Here is a 13,370-nt window from a genome sequence, read left to right as displayed (position 1 = left end):
GTTAAATAGAAAATTCTTGACACAATAGCTGGAATCTTTAGGGTCATTAAATACTAAATTACTGTGATCATTTGCTTCTATATTTTGTGTATCTTAATCTGTTCATTCTCATAATCAACCTTTCCATTTCCTACCCACAACCAAATCTTTTTAATAATCACAGCTTTATTGTATACAGTTATCCCTTTGACATTGTCACTTCCTCATCATGGTATTGATATATCAGGTCAGCATAAGAAAGCTAAAATGGGAACTTTGGGGGAGTTTTGAAGAAGCTGTAGATGTCACAGAAGGCCAACAGATGATACAGAAAAAAGTTTAAAAACTCAGAAATGCATAAAATATAGAATTGTATAACACCAATATATATATTTTAGTACCATAATGATTCAGACTTCTTCTCTGGTATGAATGGAGGGCCAAAAACTTTTATGTGGATTTTCCAAATCAAAGGGTGCTATGCCCTTAATTACAGTCTTTGGAGACTAAATCCCTTCCTATTCCATTTTTTCACTGATTCCTTTGATATTTTAGATATTTTCTTTCTCCATATAAATTTTGTTAGTAATATTTTGATAATTTGATTGATATGGCAGTAAAGAAGTTGGTTATTTTAGGTCATATTTTAAAAATAGTGACTCATCTTACCCATGAGCAATGGATATTTCTTCAATTATTTGTATCCATGTCTGTTAGTGTAGTCTTTTGTAATTGTGTTCATATAGTTCCTGTGTTTGAATTGGAAAGTATAATTGCAAGCATTTTATGTTATCTATAGCCATATAAAATGTGATTTCTCTATCTCTTCCCGCTGGGTTTTATTGGTAATTTGTAGGAATCCTGATAATTTGCCAGGGTTTATTTTATATCCTACAATTCTGTTGAAGATTTTAATTGTTTCATTTAGTTTTTTAAATGATTCTCTAGGATTATGTAAGTAAATCATCATAGCATCTGCAAAAATGATAGTTTTATTTACTCTTTGCTTATGCTTACTCCTTCAATTTCTTTTTCTTATTTTATTAGTCTATAAAATGGAAGAGGACAGCAGACTAGATTAGACATAAGAATACAAAAAGAATATCATTTGCAAGAAACATACTTGAAATAGAAGGATATACAAATAGTAAAATGGGCTAAAATAGAATCTTCTTTGCTTCAGCTGAAATTTTAAAAGGCAGTGTTATATAACAGTCATGATCTGAGGCAAAGCAAAAGCTAAAACAGACCTAATTAAAAACAAACTATGCTTTGCTAAAATAGCACAATGAATTAATATCAGTAGTAAACATTATGCATTAAATAGTACAAAATCATATAATAGCGAAGGCCCTGGCTTAATTCCTCCTCCTTATAATAATAGCAAAAGAAAGAGGTTAAAGACCAGAACAGAATTTTAGAAAAGTTAGTTATAATAAATCTCTGGAAAATAATGAGGAAAAAAAAAGAAGTGTACCAATTTCTTCACAAAAAATTGGTCACGTATTGAGGTACAAAAGTCTCACAAACGCAGAAAAATTAAATGTATATTTTACTAACCATTGTGCAATAAAATTACATTCAAATAAAGATGTTTGAAACAAAGATTAAAAATTGTGAACTAAATAACAATCCTAAAGAATAGTTCATTTAAGAACAAATCATAGAAATAATAATTTTTAAAAAGATAATTATGATGAAGATGATGAGAAACTGTACCCTGTACCAGGATTGCCAGCCAAGGTGAACTAGGAAGATGTTGGTTCCTTGAGAGTAATCAAGGAAGCAAGAAGAGGGGAAGGTATTGATGGAAAAGATAATGACTTCAGTTTTGGATATGTTAAGTTAAAGATGTTTATGGAACATCCAATTTGAGATGTCCAATAGATCAGAAAGAGGTTAGGTCTGGAGGGTCATTTTCATAGAGATGGTAATTGAAGCCATGCAAGCTAAAGAAATTATCAAATAAATAATATAGATGGCCCAAAACAAAGCTTTAGTGGTTACCCGTGGTTAGTGTGTGTGTGATGTGTATGGAAATCTAGCAGAGGAAACAAAGAAAATGTAATCAGAGAGGTAAGAGGAGAACCAAGAGAAACCTAGGAGAAGAGAGAAACAAGAGAATGATGATAATGTTACAGATTGCAGAGAAGTCAAAGAGGATGAACAAAGTCTATTACATTTGTCAGTTAAGAAATCATTAGCAACTTTGGAGAGAGAACTTTTCATTGAACATTGAGGTTGGAAGGCAGACCTCAGTTAAGAGGAAAGGACATGATGGGATCAACTTCCCCAAGACTGAAATTCTCAAAGATGAAATTAGTTACTTTGATGGCCATTCCATCTCTGGTATAGATAATCTTGACTTAGCATAGCATAATAGAACATGTAGTCAGGGGAACTGGACTCTATTATTTTGGGGCAAGTCACTTGACCTCTGAGTGAGCCTTACTTTTCCTTTCTCCATTTGTAAAATGAGGGTGTTGGACTAGGTTACTTGGAAAGATACTTTCAGCTCTACATTTGTGTTCCTGTTACCCCTTCAGGTCACCTGTGAATCCTTCTCCATCATCTTATTTGAATTCTTAATCACAGTATGGATGTGACCCTGAATTCTTAAGGGTTTTTTCAGTGGGAGCAATAGTTTTCTCTGTCTGCTGCTATTAGAGTGGAAAGACTAAATTTAAGTCCAGTGAAAAAACAATGAAAACCATATTGACTATGAAGCAATATAGCTAATTCTAAGACCAGAAAGCTTGCTGTCATTTTTGGTTATAACAATTCATGAAACAGTGGAAATATAGGTAATGGGAGAAAAGTGTAATCTTGTAACTCTGTGAAAGCCAGAAATAAAGCAGGATCCAAATGTATTACTTTATTTATCTCACTACTTCAGTGATCTCTGATTTAATTGGCATAGCTACTTCCAACCTACAGGGCAGTCTGTCCTTATCTCAGTAGATCATATGATCATAAGATTATGCTTAGAAGCAATTTGAAAGATCATTTTGTTCAACTCTTATTTTGCAGCTAAGGATTTTGAGACCCTGAGAGTTGAAATAATTTGTTGGGCTTGTGCATGATGGGTTGAACTAGGCACCCAAGTAAACCGGCAACAATCACTTAACTGATGGAACTACAAATACTAGCAAAGTGAAAGGCAGTCCAATCACTCAAGGAGCTTACATTTTAATAGAGAAAGACAACATGCCAAAAGGAGCAGGAAAAAGGGAGTGATGTCGGTGGTGGAAAAAAATAGTCTTACAGGGTAGCATAGTGTTGAAGAGGGAAATGAAGACAGGCTAGTCTGGGCTCCTTCTCTGAATAGAGGCCCTGGGAGGGATGCACCAAGGAGACTCCTGGTGAAGAAAGGTTCCAAGGTTAGAAGGTCCCAGGCACTGAAGAAAGGTCTACTTGCTGGTCCCTCAGATAATGGCTTCATAATCTATTGCCAGTTCTTTACTCAAAAGTAGGTGGGGCCTGTTACTTGTAAATGCCTTTTACACAGCAACAAGAGCCATCAGAAGATAATTTTATTTTTTTATTTTTTAAAAGTATTTTATCTTCCCAAATACATGCGAAGATAGATTTCAACATTCATTTTTGTATAACTTTGTGTTCTAAATTGTTCTCTCTCCTTCCCTTACACCCACCTCTCCTGGAAAACAATTTTAATGGAGATTTGAATGAATAGTTTAGACCATTGAAATAAGAATATGCACATATAAGGAGTTCTTATAGAAATAATTTAGTCAAGATTGGAGGGAGAATTTTTTCAGCAAAGTTAATGGAGCTTGTAGATTGACTTAAAAATCATCTATTCCAACCCTTTTATCTTAAAAATGCAGAGATTGAAGCTAAAAAAGTTATGTGCCATGTTCAGAATCAGAGAGTAGAGCTAGGAACAAAACTCATCGGATTCATTGGTCAATGATCTTTCCCTTATGCCTATCTGAAGTTAGTTAGGTTGTCAGAAACCCAAATATTTGAAATATATATAAAACCACTTTGATTCTGAGATAAATAACTTTGGAAATATAATCCTTATATTTTAAATTCTCCTAATATTATTGTTTTTAAAAATTGATTGAGATATTTTATTTTTGTATCACCTTGAATTTCCCCTGTATCCTATTTCCTCTCACCTCCCAGAGAATCGTTCCATGTAATAAAAGCTTTACAGTGATTTATTATTAATTGTCTTGTAACATTTTACATGTGAGCTTCAAAAAGCAGGTTTGAATATTGTTACTAATATTACTAATTAGTTTGATGATCAGTTATGGTACAATAATCTAGGTAAAATCCCTGTAAGAACCATTCAAATAGGGCAATATCTGTATGTTATGTTGAATTTGGCTTGTTACTGAAGGAAATTATGAAGAGTCTGCTTCAGCATCTTGAGTCATTTTTTCCTGGGATAATAGATAATGGATGGTGAGGAGACTGAATCTCAGCAACCACAATTAGCTGTCAATGTAGACAGCTGCTTCCAATTAATTCAGTGGCTGCACAGACAATAGCCCATTGTGTGCTCAGGGAAATCATGCCCTAAAGAGACAGTGGATGGTATAAAATCTCCTTTGCACTATAGACAGCAGAACTCTCTAATTCTGGCACTACTCCCAAGTCACTTTGTGCCAGCTGTGCATAGTCATTCATAGTGACATTGCATGGAGCTTTGATTTTCCAGTTATGTCCTGGGTTAGTTATCTGAAGGTTTTTTAATATTAAAAGGTAAGAGAAATGACCAAATGAAATAATTTTTACTTGATGCTAAGTGCAGAGGCAGTGTACCAGTTGTTCACCTTTTTTGTTCTACATGAAACATCTGCCCCATCCCCTGTCTGCTTATTATTTCCATCTATCCTCTCTTTGCCTATTAGCCCTCTCCATCCTTCAAGGTCAACCTCAAATTTCCGGAAGCATTTTCTGACCCTAGTCTCTGCTAAAGTTCCACCTTTTGCAAGAAACCTTTCTTGGCCCACCTTAATCTTAGCACCTTCCCTCTTGTTTCCAGTTTATTCTTTGTATATCTTGTTTGTACATAGTTGTTTGCATGTCTCTCCCCATTTGATTACGAGTTCCTTGAGAGCAGGGACTGGTGTGTATGTGCGTGTGTGTGCATCCATGTGTATGTGCGTGCATGTCCACAGTACATGCATGTATACATGCATGTGCATATACACAGACAGTTGTTTCTTTTTGCTTTATTTTAGTCCTTTGTATCCCCAACTATTTGTACGGTAAATTTTTCCTCATATCAAGTACAAGTTGGCTTCTTTGTCATTTCCACTGTAGTTCTGCCCTCTGGGTCCGAACAGAGATAGCAAATCCCTTTTCTGCATAATAGCTTTTTTTTTTTTTAGGATAGTTCTCATATCCCATCCCCACAAACTCATCTCAGACAAATCTTCTCTTTTCAGATAAAACATACCTGGTACTTCTAGCTTGTATCATGTGGCCTAGTCTTTTATTCCTTTACCATTCTGGATCCCTCTTCTAGATGCTCTCAAGCTTTAAAATTAGTCACTAATATTTTTTAAGCATCCACCATGTACCAAGAATTACAAAAGGTGCTAGAGATACAGACAAAAGCAAATCAGACCTAGTCTAAAAGAAGCTTATATTCTATCAAGGAATGAAACATACTTATGGAAGAACATACATATGGAAGAATACCAAAACAGTCACAAATTAACCTTGGATTGGAAGACACTAGTAGCCGAGGGGATCAAGAAAGCTCTCAAACAAAATATTGAACTTGATCTGAGTATTAAATAAAGCCAGAAATTCCAAGAAGATACATTTTGAAACTATTGTAATAGTTCAGGCAAGAGTTGTTGAGGGCCTAACCTAGATTCTGTGGGGTTAGTGGAATTAAGAGAGGGATGTTGTTGAGATAGAAACAAGATCTAGCAGCAGATTGAATATTTAGGGTGACTGTACATGTTTAATCTATATCACATTACTACTGTCTTGGCAAGGGTGAAGAGAGAGGAAGAGGGAGAAAATTTTGGAAAACAGGGTTCTTTTTTTAAAATGATAGCTTTTTATTTCTAAATACACACAAAGACAGTTTTCAAACATACACCCTTTTAACCTTGTGTTCCAAATTTTTTCCCTCCCTTCTCCTCCTTCCCTAGATAGTAATTAATCCAAATAGGTTAAACATTTGAAATTTTTCTAAACATATTTTCATATTTATCTTGTTGCATGAGAAAGATAAGATTTGAAAAAGAAAAAAAAATGAGAGAAAAAAAAAAGCAAGCAAACAACAACAAAAAAGGTGAAAATACTATGTTGTGATCCATATTCAGTCCCTACAGCCCTCTTTCTGGATGCAGATGGCTCTCTCCATCACAAGTCTGTTGAAATAAACCTGAATGATTTCATTGTTGAAAAGAGCCACATCCATCAGAATTGATCATTGCATAATTTTGTTGTTGCTGTGTGTGATGTTTTCTTGTATCAACTCACTTCCCTCAGTGTCAGTTCATGTAAGTCTCTCTAGGACTTTCTGAAATCAGCCTGCTCATCATTTCTTACAGAACAGTAATATTCCATAACATTTATATACCAAAACTTACTCAGCCATTCCCCAACTAATGGGAATCCACTCATTTTCTAGTTCCTTGTCTCTACAAAAAGGGCTACTACAAACATTTTATACATGTGGGTCTTTCTCTTTCACTTTTTAATGATCTCTTTGAGATTAGACCCAGTAGAGATACTGCTGGATCAGAGTATGTACAGTTTGATAGTCCTTTGGGTATAGTTCCAAATTACTCTCCAAAATGGTTGGATCAGTTCACAACTCCATCAACAATGTATTAGTGTCCTAGGTTTCCCACATTTCCTGCAACATTTATCATATTTTCCTCTCTTCTTAGCCAATTTAAGAGATATGTAGTGGTACCTCAGAGTTGTCTTAATTTGCATTTCTCTAATCAGTAGTGATTTAGAGGATTTTTTTCATATGACTAGAAATGGCTTTAATTTCTTCATCTGAAAATCGTCTGTTCATATCCCTTGACCACTTATCAATTGGAGAATGGCTTGCATTCTTATAAATTTGAGTCACTTCTCTATATATTTTAGAAATGTGGCCTTTATCAGAACCCTTGTATAAAATTTTCCCAGTTTATTGCTTCCCTTCTAATCTTGTCTGCATTGGTTTTGTTTGTACATTGGCTTGGAAATAGAAGGTTTTGCTAAAAACTATCTTTTCATATATTTGGAAAAATAAAATGCTATTATTGAAATTTTAAAAAACTTATTACATGCTAGGCACTGGGCTAAGGAAATGCAGAAAAAAAGCAAAAAATATTGGCCCTGTCTTCAAGGAACTCACATTTTAATGAGGGACACAACTTGCGAACAACTCTATATCTAAGGTATATACTGTGTCGGGGGAGGTATTCTTAGAGGGAAGCATTGGCAATTGGGGAACTTGCAATGGTTTCTTACCAAAAATAGAATTTGATCTGAGTTTTAAAGAAAGTTAGGGGAATCCATGAGTTAGAATTGAGGATTCATAGCATTCTAGGCCTAGAGAACAGTTAGTGAAAAGATCAGGAGATGAGAGAATATCTTGCTCAAGGAATAGCTAGAAGAATAGGATGAGGGGGGCAATAAAGAAGAAAATTGGAACAATGGAAAGGGGCCAGGTAGCAAAGTGCTTTAGAGAGAGATGATTTTATATTTAATTGTGAAGGGAGCCACTGGTGTTTCTTCCAGTTGACATGCTTAAATCTGCACTACAGGAAAATCACTTTGACAGGTGAATAAAAGATAGATTGGAATGAGGAGAAATTTGAGGTACCAGTTAGAAGGCTTTTATAGTAGTCTGAGTAAAAGTTGATGAGGGTCTGAACCACCACCCTAGGTAGTTATCTGAATGGAGACAAGGGTTCATAATAATAATGATGATAATAGTTATATAGCATTTTATAATTTGCAAAGCACTTTACAAATATTATCTTATCTTATTCTCACAACAACTCTGTCAGGTAAGTACTTTTATACTATTATTTCCATTTTACTTGGAGAGAAAGAAGGTAAATAACTTGTTTAGGATTGCATAGTTAGTAAGTAAATAAAATAACATAAAACTAAAATAGAACTCATATTTTCTTGACTCCAGATCTAGAATTCTTTCTGCTGTGCTGTGTCTGTCTCATAACTGAGAGAGGTTATGCCAGTAGAAATAAAACAGGTCTTGGCAACAGATTGAATATGTTGAGTGAGAGAGAATAATGAGTTGAAGATAACAATTGTATTGTGGGCCTGCAGGTTTGGAAATGCATGTTTCCTTATTAGGAAGTTTGGTTAAGAAGAGAGGAAAAATAATTAGTTATGTTGCAGAAATGTGGAACTTGAAATGTCTTAGGGGCTTCCAGTTTGAGAAGTTCAATAGGCATTGAGGGCACAAGATTAGAGGCAGGAAGAGGTTAGGATTGGATCTGTAGAGGGGGAAGAAATTAGTGCCAGGCCAGGAAGTACAGCCATGGTTAGTGAGCATGTTCTAGATGGGAAATATCAGGCAAATGAGAAAAGACGTAGGAGAGCCAGTTATCATGAAAAGCTAGAAAGGTAATCATCATTTTTTCCCAAAGCACATAATACAGTGTCTTGTATGTTCAAGTTTAATAAATATTAATTGAATTAAATGCATTTCACCTCTTCTTAAATGCTATGTATTTGCAGAAACATGCTAAAGGACAAGACCTGATAAAGAAAGTATGTGAACATCTCAATCTATTGGAAGAGGACTACTTTGGTCTAGCCATATGGGATAATGCAACTTCTAAGGTAAAGAGATAACTATAGTATATGGAAATATCTAGAAGTTGTCTTTTTAATTTATTATTTAGTGTAAATATATGGAGACTTAATAATGAGATCCTAAACAATGAAGGACAACTTATGAAAACATTATGAATAAATGATTAATAACTATATGAAAGACAATGGTAATGGCAAAATAGTGGTTCCAGAATTTCCAGGCTATACTAATTTGCCTTTGAAGACAAATAATATTCCAAAACATAGTAGCAGAGTAGAAAAAGAGAGGATTAATTATATACCATTTTGAAAATTAGAAAATGAATAAACATAAAAGATGAAAATTTGAAAATGAGAGCAGAAAAGGGCCAATCCTCAGTATTCAGGTAAGCAAGTTTTGATCTGTGGACTAAAAGAATAGATCCTTTAAATATTTTGCATTAAGTATAAGTTTACATTTTGGGAAATCATCTTTCTTTACCTCCTGGGAAGCCCTTCCTAAGGATGGCATGTTACTTTTGAAAATTCATTTATCCTGTCCAGACAAGTTAGACGAATATAGATTAAAACTTCAGAGACTTATTTGGCGCTTCTCCCTTTTTCTTGTTCTTCATTTCCAAGTTGCCAAATGCTTTTGATTTTGCTTATATAGTATCTCTCATGTCTGTTGTTTTGTGTCTTTTTTTTTTCACTCATATTATTGTCACCTTAAGTCAGGTTCTCTGGACTTGTATATAAAATAACCTGTAACTATTTTCCTGTATCCAGTCTTTTGATTCTTTAATCCATTCTTCACTCTACTGCCAAAATAATCTTCCTAAGGCACAGTTCTGACCATAACACTACATTATTCAATAGCCATCAGTGACTGCTCTGTTCCTCTTGCATAAAATATAAAATTTTTTATCTCACATTTAAGGCACTTTACCTTCTGGCTCTAACCAAACATTTAGCCTGATTTTGCATTATTTCCCTTCAAGCATTCTGTTTTAGCCAAGCCAGACTAGTAACAGTGCCTGACCTCCTTATACTATTTTCTGTCTCTGCATTTGCCTGGTATCCCCTTTGTCTTTATGGTACTAGACATCATTGCTCTGCATTTATCAGGTGCTTGATAAATGTTGAATTGCATGTTTTCCTATTTTAAAGTGACCAATCTTTGGCCTTACCTAGGTCAGATCCTCAGCTGGTGGACACTTGTAAATAGAAGAGTTAAAACTTAAAACCTCTTAAGACATTACTCTGTCTTGCATTTGATGACTTAACTCCACATGTATTTATTAGGTACCAGCTATGTGGGCTATTAAGTACTGTACAAAGCATTGGGGATAAAAATATAAAAACAAAATATTTTATCAACAAAAGAGCATATACATATTAGTAGAGATAAAATAGAGGAGGAACATGGCCACCTTTTTAAAAAATTTGTGATATTTTCCTTTCTCAAGTTTTGTAGCAGCTTTATTTCCTCATTGCTTTTTGTTGTTATTGTTTTCCAAAGGATTTGGAGAGTCACCCAGCAATCCTATTCAGCAACTGGATCTTTTTGTACTCTGGGGCCTGCTTCATCTGGTCTGATGATTTTTAATCATTAAACGCATACTTCACTTGGACTTGAATTCCTTGTTAGCACTTTTGATTCTTCTGTTGTCAAAATTGACAAAATCCCTTCAATCACATACTTTCTTTTTCCTAGCCTTGTTTTCTTTTGTGTACAATACTACATCTAAATTTCCAAATTTCTAACTAATTAGTGTCTTTTTGTTATCAACGATAGGAAAACCAGTTACACTTGCCCCTCCCCATAATTAATCTGACCCACTTTGGTTTCCTTGAGGTGTTTTGAAGCTTGGAGCAAAAATCTTTGAATATTTTGTGTTTATTTTCCTTAGTTACATGTAAAACGATTTTTTACATTTGTTTTTAAAAGTTTGAGTTCCGGATTTTCTCTCTTTCTCTCTACCCTCCATTCATTGAGAAATTATAGCAGAAAATGGTGGAGAGGAGGCACACATTTGCTTAAGCTCCACGTTTTTTCTCTTAGAATTTATTTCATGACAAGCCTTGGAATTAATGCTTGACTGGAAAAAAACCCCCACAAATAATTACCAACAGAAGATATCCTTGAAATTCGCCCGAAAAGGTCTGTTTTTGCTCGGGAGCTGGTACGAACAGATTGGGCACAGGCTGAGGGCAAGCAGGAGAGCTTGGAAAGTGGCTCACACTGTGAAGACCAGAGGGGGGAGGGGTGTGATCTCTGCCATTTCTTTACCACAATGTAGATATTCTGTCTTGGCAGCAAGCCAGTATCAGCAGAGAATCTGTAAACACAGGAAACCCCAAAAAACTAGCGTCTCTAGGGACCAGGCCACCCCTACCCCCACCCTCACCCAGAGTGACTCAGCGTGTTCTCAGAGCCTCAGAGTTTCAGAGTGCAGACTCAGTGCAGCCATTGCTGTCCTCTTAGTGCCTCGCTGCTGTCTCCTGCAATCTGTAGAGGAAGCCCGGTAACACTATCTAGCCTTCCCAAAAAAAGCAGACTGCATTTTCTTATTAGTTTGTTTTCTTTGATTCTTCTCTGACAAAATGAACAAAAAATTTAAAAGGACTCTAACCATTGATAGCTTCTATATGGATAAGGAGCAGACTTTAAACCCTGAGGAGACTAAAAACAGACTATCTCCAGATGAATCCCCAAAGGGAGATATGATGTGCTCCTCAATACACAAAATGGTCATAGAAGAAATCAAAAAGGCTCTCACGAGAGAGCTAGAAGAAAAATGGGAAAAAGAAAGGGAAGCTTGGCAAGAGAGTCTGGATAAGTCATCCCACGCATTTAAGATAATAATAAAAAATAATGGATAAAGAAATCAAAAACTTGAAAAACAAAATTAGTGAATTGGAAAAGATAAACAACTCTAAGGAAAACAGAATTAGTGAGTTGGAAAAAGAAAATAGCTTTCTAAAAAATAAAATTGGCAAAATGGAAAAAAATTCCATAGAACAAAACAACTCACTTAAAAACTCAATTGGACAATTACAAAAATATATTTAAAAAGTGAGTGAAGAAAATACATCATTGAAAATCAGAATCGAACAAATAGAAGTGAATGACTCAAGGAGACACCAAGAAACAGTCAAGCAAAACCAAAAAAAAAAAAAAAAAAAAGAAACAATGGAAAAAAATGTCAAGTACCTTCTTGGGAAGACAACAGACCTGGAAAATAGATCCAGGAGAGACAATCTGATAATAATTGGATTCCCTGAAAAATATGATTTAAAAAAAAGACCCTGGACATCATTTTCCAGGAAATTATCAAAGAGAACTGCCCAGATGTTTTAGAAACAGAGGGTAAAATAGACATTGAAAAAAATTCATCAATCACCTACTGAAAGGGACCCTAAAACCAAAACGCCAAGAAATATAGTGGCCAAGTTCAAGAACCATAAGACAAAGGAAAAAATATTGCAAGCTGTTAGAAAAAATTAATTCAAATATGGAGGAGCTACAATAAGAATTACCCCGGATCTAGCAGCATCCACATTAAAGGATCAAAGGTCTTAGAATATGATATTCCGAAAGGCTAAGGAACTTGGTATGCAGCCAAGAATAACTTACCTAGCAAAAATGAGCATCTTTTCCTAAGGAAGAAGATGGACATTCACCAAAATAAATGAATTCCATCTATTCTTGATGAAAAATTTGGATCTAAACAAAAAGTTTGATCTCCAAGTACAGAACTCAAGAGATTTCTAAAAAGGTAAAAAGAAAGGATAGAGAAAGGAATTGTTGGCCTCTCTGCTAGTTTATATTGTTTGTCCTTTGATCTTGAAGGACCAGGATATCAGGGAGGTGATTTCATAATATACAAGTAAATTGAATTTAAGTAAGGTAGGGCTGCATAAAGTCATCACCCTCACTTTCTCCTCCAGAAACATCTGGGTCCAGTGACCAGATATAGCTCAGGATAACTGGAGATGGTCCCTGGATGCATTGGGAGATCTTGGCCTTCTTAAACTAAAGTTTTTGACAGACACATTGACTGAGGCAATTCCCAATCAGTGATTAGGGTGAGGTTAAGAAGTGAGGCAGAGAGTGACCTCTTTTACCTATTCCAAAAAAAAGTATCAATTTGGGAAAGGGAAGACTCTCAGGGTTACTGGCTAAAACAGAAATAATTGCTTTTTACATTTATTCTAAGTCAGTCAGGACCCAAAGAATGACCAAGGGAGGCTTGGCCAAGGGCCCATTGTTGGTCAATCTATGAGAGCCAAAGTGATTTGGATTTAAAGCATGGTCTCTTAAACTCTAAGATATCTTGTGAGATTTCAGCAATCAAAATGTCTATTGCACAGAGGACCTGAAGATAAGGATATGGTACCCAATGTGGACAGAGGGAAGGGAAGAGAAAGAAAAGAAAAGAAATTGGCCAGTTCCAAGTTAAATCTTCTGTGGGACAGAAGATTTCTACTTCTACTCATAGAAATTATTTTTTGGCCTCGTTGTAGAAGAGGACACTAATTTTATAAATAGTCCCAGAAAGATGTTTGATTATTTAAAATATTCATAAGATGTTTCCTATGTCAATTATCTTCATCCATTG

General features: G+C 35.1%; 1 protein-coding gene across 31 annotated transcripts in view; it reads left to right on the top strand.

The window, feature by feature from the left end:
• Positions 1 to 13,370, top strand: part of EPB41 (erythrocyte membrane protein band 4.1) — a 199,556-nt gene that overhangs the window by 96,320 nt on the left and 89,866 nt on the right. For all 31 annotated transcript variants that reach the window (XM_074305574.1, XM_074305569.1, XM_074305580.1 and 28 more), the window contains one exon: positions 8,689 to 8,793. In XM_074305574.1, coding sequence (XP_074161675.1) covers positions 8,689 to 8,793 — 105 coding nt within the window. The remainder of the gene's footprint in view (positions 1 to 8,688; positions 8,794 to 13,370) is intronic.

The sequence above is a fragment of the Sminthopsis crassicaudata genome, chromosome 3 (genome assembly GCF_048593235.1).
Source record: "Sminthopsis crassicaudata isolate SCR6 chromosome 3, ASM4859323v1, whole genome shotgun sequence".
Taxonomy (NCBI): domain Eukaryota; kingdom Metazoa; phylum Chordata; class Mammalia; order Dasyuromorphia; family Dasyuridae; genus Sminthopsis; species Sminthopsis crassicaudata.
Note: the sequence above shows the minus strand (reverse complement) of the source record. Positions and strands in the feature narration are given on the sequence as shown.